Genomic DNA, 9,510 nt, shown 5'->3' on the forward strand with positions numbered 1-9,510 from the left:
CTTAAATCAACACCCCTCAAGTTGTCTAAGTGATACATATGATCCATATCAACTAACCCATGCCCGATCATCACGTGAGATGGGGTAGTCATCAATGGTGAACATCTCTATGTTGATCATATCTACTATATGACTCATGTTCGACCTTTCGGTCTCCAGTGTTCTGAGGCCATGTCTGTACATGTTAGGCTCGTCAAGTTTAACCCATGTATTCTGCATGTGTAAAACTGTCTTACACCCGTTATATGTGAACGTAGAGTCTATCACACCCGATCATCACGTGGTGTCTCGAAACGATGAACTGTAGCAACGGTGCATACTCAGGGAGAACACTTTTACCTTGAAATTTAGTGAAGGGATCATCTTATAGTACTACCGTCGTTCTAAGCAAAATAAGATGCATATAAGATAAACATCACATGCAATCAAAATAGGTGACATGATATGGCCATCATCATCTTGTGCTTTTGATCTCCATCTCCAAAGCATCGTCATGATCTCCATCGTCACCAGCTCGACACCTTGATCACCATCGTTGCGTCGTGGTCGTCTCGCCAACTATTGCTTATACAACTATTGCTAACTCATAGTGATAAAGTAAATAAATTACATGGCTTTTGCATTTCATGGAATAAAGAGACAATCATAAGGCTCGTGCCGGTTGCCGATAACTTACAAAACATGATCATCTCATACAACAACGTATATCACATCATGTATTGGCCATATCACATCATAACATGCCCTGCAAAAACAAGTTAGACATCCTCTACTTTGTTGTTGCAAGTTTTACGCGGCTGCTACGGGCTTCTAGCTAGAACCGTTCTTACCTACGAAAAAAACCACAATGATGTTTCGTCAAGTTTCCTATTTTAACCTTCTTCAAGGATCGACCGTAGTCAAATTTGATTCAACTAAAGTAGGAGAAATAGACACCCGCCAGCCCCTTTATGCAACTAGTTGCATGTCTGTCGGTGGAACCGGTCTCATATGCGTGGACATGTAAGGTTGGTCCGGGCCGCTTCATCCCACAATACCACTGAATCAAAATAAGACATTGGTGGTAAGCAGTATGACTATCACCACCCACAACTCTTTGTGTTCTACTCGTGCATATCATATACGCATAGACCTAGCTCATGATGCCACTGTTGGGAATCGTTGCATGGAAAACAAAAAAATTCTACGCACACGCAGTGATCTACCCATGGAGATGCATAGCAACAAGGGGGAGAGTATATCTACGTACCCTCATAGACCGTAAGCGAAAGCGTTTCACAACGCGGTTGATGTAGTCGAACTTCTTCTCACGTTAACCGATCAAGTACCGAACGCAAGATACCTCTGCATTTTGCACACGTTCAACTCGGTGACGTCCCTCGCCTTCTTGATCCAGCAAGTCGTCGAGGTAGTAGATGAGTTCCGTCAGCACGATGGTGTGGTGATAGTGATAGTGAAGTGATCCTCACAGGGCTTTGCCTAAGAACTACAAAAATATGACCGGGGTGTAAACGGTGGAGGGGGGCGCCACACACGGCTAACAATTGATCTGGTGTGTGCTAGACACCCCCCACATATATATAGGTGGGAGGGGAGGGGAGAGGCCAGGAGGCGCCCCAAGTAGGACCGAGTCCTACTTGGGCTCCTCCCAAGCCGCGCCCCCCCTGCCATATATATCGGAGGGGAAAGGAAAGACGGGGAGGGGGGAAGGAAGGGGGAATCCTATTCCCTTTCTTTCCTTTCCTCCTTACCCTTTCCTTCTCCGCCTTGGCCGGCCCATATGGGGAGCGCACCAGCCCCTTGTGGCTGGTATATTTCCCCTCTTGGCCCATAAGGCCCATATCTTTTGCCGGGGGTGCCCGGAACCCCTCCCGGTGATCCGATATGTACCCGGTACCCTTCGGACACTTCTGGTGTACGAATACCATCGTCCTATATATCAATCTTTACCTCTCGACCATTTTGAGTCTCCTCGTCATCTCCGTGATTTCATCCGGGAGTCCGAACAACATTCGGTCACCAAATCACATAACTCATATAATACTATATCATGATAGAATGTTAAGCATGCGGACCCTACGGGTTCGAGAACTACGTAGACATGATCGAGACACCTCTCCAGTCAATAACCAATAGCGGAACTTGGATGACCATATTGTCCCTACATATTCTACGAAGATCTTTGTCGGTCGAACCGTTATGACAACATACGTAATTCCCTTTGTCCATCGGTATGTTACTTGCCCGAGATTTGATCGTCGGTATCTTCATACCTAGTTCAATCTTGTTACCGGAAAGTCTCTTTACTCGTTCCATAATACATCACCTCGTGACTAACTCCTTAGTCATTTTCTTGCAAGCTTATGATGTGTATTATCGAGATGGCCCAGAGATACCTCTCCGATACTCGGAGTGACAAATCCTAATCTTGATCTATGCCAACTCAACAAACACCTTCGGAGATACCTGTAGAGCATCTTTATGATCACCCAGTTACGTTGTGATGTTTGATAGCACATAAGGCATTCCTTCGGTATCCGGGAGTTGCATAATCTCATAGTCGAAGGAATGTGTATTTGACATGAAGAAAGCAACAACAATAAAACTTAACGATCATTATGCTAAGCTAATGGATGGGTCTTGTCCATCACATAATTCTCTTAATGATGTGATCCCGTTATCAAATGACAACTCATGTTCATGGTTAGGAAACCTTAACCATCTTTCATCAACGAGCTAGTCTAGTAGAGGCTCACTAGGGACACATTGTTTGTTTATGTATTCACACATGTATTAAGGTTTCCGATCAATACAATTCTAGCATAAATAATAAACCTTTATCATGAATAAGGAAATATAAAATAACAACTTTATTATTGCCTCTAGGGCATATTTCCTTCAGTAATAAATATTTGACATGGTTTTGTCTGTTGTTCCTCCATGTATTGTACGCTTGCTGGTATACAATGTTGTCACTTTGTAGTTCTCAATTTCAAAAGATTTTAGTTACATATGCAATTGAGATATGCTTAAGCGAACACATATCCCCCTTGCACTCAAGGCCTAGGGTTTTCCTGTCCTTCGGCTCTCCTGCCGTCGTGAGTACCCCCCGTTGCAGATCGTCCCCAGCAGTTAGCTAGGGAGACGGAGGGAGCTGTCGGTTGAACCACCAGTCGGCAGCTACCTAGGATACCTCTCGCCCACGACATCGTAATGATTACAGTTATCCAACGGTGCTATAATCTAGTTAAATATGACAGTTACCAGTATTAAATGCCATGAAGCAGTCGGCCACACCTGAGGCCATGAAAAATTAATATCAGCCATTATGCACCCCTCCTAGCGCACTCCATATAAGTTGGGAGGGAAGCTTCGGGCTGAAGGTTGGGCATCCATACATTGTACCTTACGCCAAGAGCTAAGAGCATCACAGGACTAGCGTATTGCCTCCACCGCAGAGAGTCCAAACCGATATAAATCATTGAGCATACTCCCAATTGCACCATTTGGTAGATACGCTTGCCTCTACATTCCTACCCTCCTAGTATTGTCAGGATTATATCCACGACAAATGGCCTGACTAATCTCTCGGGTGCTCATGTCCTACAATGGTTAGGATCAGTACCAGTTCATACCACAGGCATAGAGTGCTACCAATGAGTTCGAAGCATTAAACTAGCATCCTATGGTACTGCACATGCTCAGATTTACACGTCATGACCAGATCTACTATAGTATCATTGAACCTGAACTAGAAAACAACATGAACATCATAGAATCAAACTACCAAACATTACTATTCTACTATTCTAGCAATTCATCACCAGTATCTACCCAACATCACATAGTCACAAATCGACACTCTGCAATGCTAATATTGCTCATAAATCTACCCTAGCACATGCTCACAAATAAAAGCTACATTGAATAGGGAAGGGGTGATAGAACTTACATCCATCGGGGAGCAGGGAGTTGACGAGAAAGTCGTGAAAGAAGAGAAGAATGACGAAGTGCCGCCATCGTCCAGTGCTGACCAGAGAAGATGCAAAACTTACCTGTTGGTCGTCGACGAAATCGCCAGGGACGAAGAGCGCGCAGAGGGAAATGGTGGCGGGGAAATTGGCGGTGACCCGATGGGGGCTAAATATGGCGTCTGATTCGGTGGGACCTGACCCAATTCCTCCCGCCGTTTTTTGGCGCACGCGCGAGCTCATGCCATCCCCTCTTCGCATCAGCTCGACACGGTGTTCCTCTCCTATGCAGGATGTGAGCCTGGATGGGAGAAAACAGTCGATTCGGCCATTCCGGCTGGGCCTGGCTCAGAGGTGTTTTAAGAAGTGTGCAATGCGAGCCAAACAATGAAAACATGAAACCAAACGGGCCAAATTTGCATCCAACAAGTTTAGTTGAGCCTAATGAAGATAACCAAACGCATCATTAGTGTGCCCGATTTGGGGTACGCCGATTGAAGATGCCCTGAGTGGAGTTGTGCACCAAAACAAACAAAAGAAAGCAAAGCAAAGAGATATTATCTTCTTGTGGGCTTATTGGCCCCCTCATATTTTTTGTCAAATGTTGACCGTATGTAAACTAAAAAAATATAAATTATACGATACAATAAGTATATTATTGGATTTGTATTTGAAAAAGGTTTTCCATAGTATATTTTTGTGACTTATAGTTTACATTTTATTAGAAATTAATAGTCAAATTTTAGCATAAAATAAGAAGGGCCCCACAAATACCTGATGGAGGTAGTACAAAATAAAAGCTGGCTGCATACGTACTCTCTTTGTCCTTGAAAAAAATGTACTTTCAACTTTGTTGGAAAATCAAACTTTTTTATGTCAGACCGTATTTATACAATAATACACCAATATTTATGCCATCAAATTAGTAGCATTAGATTCATAATAAAATATATTTTCAGCATATACCTATTTGGTTTCACTAACATTGATATATTTTTCCATAATTTTGGTCATACTTTTAGATAGTTTGGCCCTCCAATAAAGTTAGGAGTATAGTTTTTGAAGGATGAAGGTAGTAGATTTTTTGTTGTTACAATATACTCCCTTTGTTCCTAAATATAAGTCTTTTTGACATTTCAAATAGACTACAACATACGGTTGTATGTATATTTTAGAGTGTAGATTCACTAATTTTGCTCCGTATGTAATCAATGTTGGAATTTCTAAAAATACTTATACTCCATCCGTTCCTAAATATAAGTCTTTTTAGACATTTCAAATAAATTACAACATACGGATGTATGTAGACATATTTTAGAGTATAAATTCACTCGTTTTGCTTTGCATGTAGTCGCTTGTTAGAATCTCTAAAAATACTATATTTGGAAACGGAGGGAGTATTTGGGAATCGAGGGAGTAGATTTTTGGGTCTTTCGGACCAGCTCAAATTTCAAACTTCAAACGGGCCTGACGACACGGCTGCCTGCCACTCACAGTGATCGCATTGGACCGACCTGTGGGTCCGCTTCACTTTTTTCCGGGAAGAAGGGACCCTCTCCGCGGCAGCGTGTAACGCGGCAAGGTCACGGAGCCGTGAGCGAGCCGTAACGGTTCCGTGGGTCGCGCCCGTTCCCCATCATCATAACCTGCGTACCGGTACCACCGGCACCTACCCCCAGCGGCCAGCGAGCGGGGGTAACGTCGTCACCCTAACGCCGCCGCCGTGGCCGGGAGCGGAGCCCGCGGCGCAGCCCTAACGCCGCCACCCCATGGCCTCCTGCGACGACGACTTCGGCCTCCTCGGTGACGACGCCCACCCCGCTCCCCAGCCTTCCGCCCAGCCGGCCCCGCCGCAGCAGGCCCAGGGCTTCTGCCTCGTCGAAGCCTCGGCCGCGGGCTCCGGCGCCGGCCCCGGCCCCTTCGCGCCGGCCCGGGAGGAGGGCAACCACAGCTCCGACCGCGGGAAGGCGTCGCACCACACCAAGCGGCGGAGGGACCGCCCGGAGGAGTTCAGCGATGGGGGCGAGTACTGCTCCTACATCAGCGGCGGGGGGAGGAAGGGCCGTGGCGGCGGCGTCTCGTCGGACTACCGGAAGGATCGGGAGGAGTGGACGGACGGCGCCATCAGCAGTCTCCTCGACGCATACATGGACCGGTTCGAGCAGCTCAACCGAGGGAATCTCCGGGGGCGGGACTGGGAGGACGTCGCCGCTGCCGTGACCGACGGGCAAGGCAAGAGCAGCGGGGGCAAGAGCGTGGAGCAGTGTAAGAATAAGATCGACAATCTCAAGAAGCGGTACAAGGTAGAGTGCCAACGCATCGCCGGCTCCGCCTCGGCCAGCCTCTGGCCCTGGTACAAGCAAATGGAGCAGATTATGGGCAACTCCCCATCGCCCGGCACCCCCAAGCCGCCGCCGGCCACCAACGACGATAAGCCGCGGCAACAGCAGCAGCACAGCAACAGGAGGTGGCTCCATTTGACATCTTTTCTCTCATTAATTTGCGGATCTAATGGTCGAGAGTCTAGAGACGAGCTGATGCTTATCCTTGCAGGTACCCTTCTTCCGGCACTGGCCACGCTACCACCATGGTTCCTTATTCCAGATCCACTCCTCTCTCGAATCCGAAATGGAAAAGGGTACTTCTGAAGATTGGGGGCACTGCATTGGCTGGAGAAGCTCCTCATAATGTTGACCCTAAGGTAGTATTTGTTAGATATGCACAGATCTTGTTCATTGCTCTCCTGAATATTTCACACAGAGCCTTGTGACCTTGCCAGGTGATCATGCTGATTGCCAGAGAAGTTCAAGTGGCATACCGCCATGGTGTTGAGGTAAATAGAACACATTCATTCTACTATTCTAGACTTCCATTTTGTAAATATCAAGCGATACAGGCCAAGCTAATATTGCATTTTGTCCAATCAGGTGGCTATTCTCATGGGAGGTCGGAATGTATTCTGCGCTGACTCTTGGGTTGCTGCCACTGGCACTGATAGAGCTTCAACGCATCCGATTGGGTAATTATCTCGGAATCATGTCATTGTTAGCTTTCTCAAAACTAAAGAAGTTTGGCTGCTTGCATAAGATGCCAAACAGAGTAGTATATGGATAGCTTTTCCTTGGATTTTGTTCCAGTGCACAGATTGGTTGAGGCTGGTCCAATCTGTGTGTTAATAAAACTACTTTGGAACTATTCTTGAGATTCTTGTTTTAATGTATCATGGATTTGCAACCAGGCATCTATATTGCAAGTGCCAGTATGAATTCATACATTACCCTGAAGCTACAAATGATTAGAGACATAGCCAGAGCCTCAGTGACTCACCAAGCTTAAGAACTGGGAGTAGTTGTTTTAGTTTAAAATATATTTTTCATTTCCTGAATAATTATTTGTATAGAGTTTTGCTTCGGCAATCCCCCCTAAGAGTTTGCATGAATCTAAAATTACTTAAAAAGGGTATTCTCGTACAGTCACGATCAACTAATTCTAACCCGTATTCCCAACTTTTCGTCCGTGGGGGTGGGGGTGTAACCAAACAGTCCTCTCTGGTAGGTGCCAGGCTAGGTTAGACTTTTTATCCCATTGTTTTTTTAAGTTGGGCAATTTCATGTGCCTTTGATCCCGAATAATATATACGAGGATTGTGGTTTGCTCTTTTGATCTTTATTACTACGTATAATCCTTAGCTGTAGACTGTGACAACTACAGTACAGACTATTGTTTGATCTTCTTCATTTCAATCCCCATCATTGTTTCAGTGCATCAGACTTGGTACCTTTTGTTTGAGTGTTTCAATAGACAATCAATCATTCACATCTGTGATTTCCTACTAAACAGCAACCAATGGAGCTCAATTTTCATATGGTTTGTTATTTTCTACATCTTTAGCTAGAAAACATGAATTCATGCTGACCATCAGGCTTGCATTACACTTCTCCTGTCGATCCTAGCTTTCCTTCCGTGGTTGCTACATGTGTATGTATTTATGGTGCTTCTTGAATTTTTTTCAGAATGATGGCAGCAGTGATGAATGCAGTATTGCTCCAAGCGTCACTGGAAAAAATAGGTGTGGAGACACGAGTCCAGACTGCATTGATGATGCAAGAGGTTGCAGAACCATACATAAGGCGGCGAGCTATACGCCATCTGGAAAAAGGAAGGGTTGTTATCTTTGGTGGAACTGGTGCTGGTACAGGAAATCCACTTTTTACAACAGATACAGCTGCTGCACTGAGAGCTTCTGAAAGTATGTCGGTTAATCCTCTCCCAAACTCCATCCTGTTCTTTCTAACATGCCTGTTCAGTATTTAGCTTGCACCTACATCTTTTCTTGCCTAAATGTGTATTTTTTTTTGCTGTTTTTATTTTCTATGAGAAAGAGAACATCAGCTTTTATGGAGAGGAAATCTAACCAGATGTGCTGTCAACCAGTCAATGCAGACGTTGTCCTTAAAGGTGTCATTGGAGATGATGAATATGGTTGTCCTCCTAGGAGCAACGGCAGTGCACCATTTGAGCACATCTCATTTAGGGAGTTGGCAGCAAGAGGAACCAGCAAAATGGACATGACAGCAATTACATGTTGTGAGGAGAACAATATTCCTGGTTAGTTTCTCTATGAATCTTTCATTTCAAAGTTGTGTTTAGCGCCTCCTCTGGCAGTATACATAAGATGATTTGTGTGTGTTCATTTCTTGCAGTTGTCATCTTTAACATGTTAGAGCCTGGTAACATGTCCAGAGCTATTTGTGGCGACCAAGTAGGTACGTTAGTTGACCAGTCAGGAAGGATAACTTAATTCACAAGGGGGGTTAACTTTGTTGTAGCATTGGGACATTCGTATTCTCTCACGGCAGCGTGCATCTTCGTTGATTGCATGGATCTTTGTGGATGGGAGAGAGGGTAATGTTCCTCGGAGAGAAGGCTCACACCTTGATTTGCATCGGGTGCTTGTTGCGTGACATCTGTTGTAGCGGCTCTGCCATGAGAAGTTGTTTGTTTGTAGTATCTGTCTGTAATGTGATGGTTAGACTAGTTGAAGAGCCTTTGTATAAAGTCGTCTTTATGCCTGCGTATGGCGTTAGGTCAGGTCATCAGAATGTTGTATTGTGCTCTAGTAGTAACTTGTAACGCTGTTGTTGAGCTGTAGTGCTGTACTGTATTGGAGAAAGGCATTTTTCTTCCTTCCGTGCTCTAATGAGTGATGGCTACCCAGCAAGTGTGCTGTGTGATGCTGCCATTTCTTTTTCACATCAAACATTACCAGCTAGAGAACCGAATACTGTTTGACCAAGAACGCCTTACTGAATGCAACCTGTTAGCTTTGCTGTGGCCGCAGGTGGTTCATTGCATAGGTAGGCATGTAGTCCCAGTCTGGCATTCTGAACTCCTGAACCTTAGTGTGCTGCTACTGAGATTTGTCATTTCAGATGTTCTTTTAATCTTTTGTTAGCTGTTTGGTGTCGTGTCAGTTGAGTAAATTGAGTATTCGTCGATTTTGATCCAGTGCCGACGGTGGCATCTGCAACTGATGTGG

At 45.1% G+C, this 9,510-nt stretch overlaps 1 protein-coding gene across 1 annotated transcript; it reads left to right on the forward strand.

Annotated features, from left to right (window-relative positions):
* Positions 1 to 5,643: 5,643 nt before the first annotated feature.
* On the forward strand, positions 5,644 to 9,161 carry LOC119355052. Its single transcript, XM_037621835.1, has 7 exons — positions 5,644 to 6,438; positions 6,525 to 6,672; positions 6,751 to 6,804; positions 6,899 to 6,990; positions 7,985 to 8,220; positions 8,406 to 8,579; positions 8,675 to 9,161. Exons 1-7 carry the CDS (start codon positions 5,741 to 5,743, stop codon positions 8,770 to 8,772), a joined length of 1,500 nt encoding a protein of 499 aa, XP_037477732.1. The 5' UTR covers positions 5,644 to 5,740; the 3' UTR covers positions 8,773 to 9,161.
* The last annotated feature ends 349 nt before the right edge of the window (positions 9,162 to 9,510 follow it).

This window comes from Triticum dicoccoides, chromosome 2A, assembly GCF_002162155.2.
Source record: "Triticum dicoccoides isolate Atlit2015 ecotype Zavitan chromosome 2A, WEW_v2.0, whole genome shotgun sequence".
NCBI lineage: Eukaryota > Viridiplantae > Streptophyta > Magnoliopsida > Poales > Poaceae > Triticum > Triticum dicoccoides.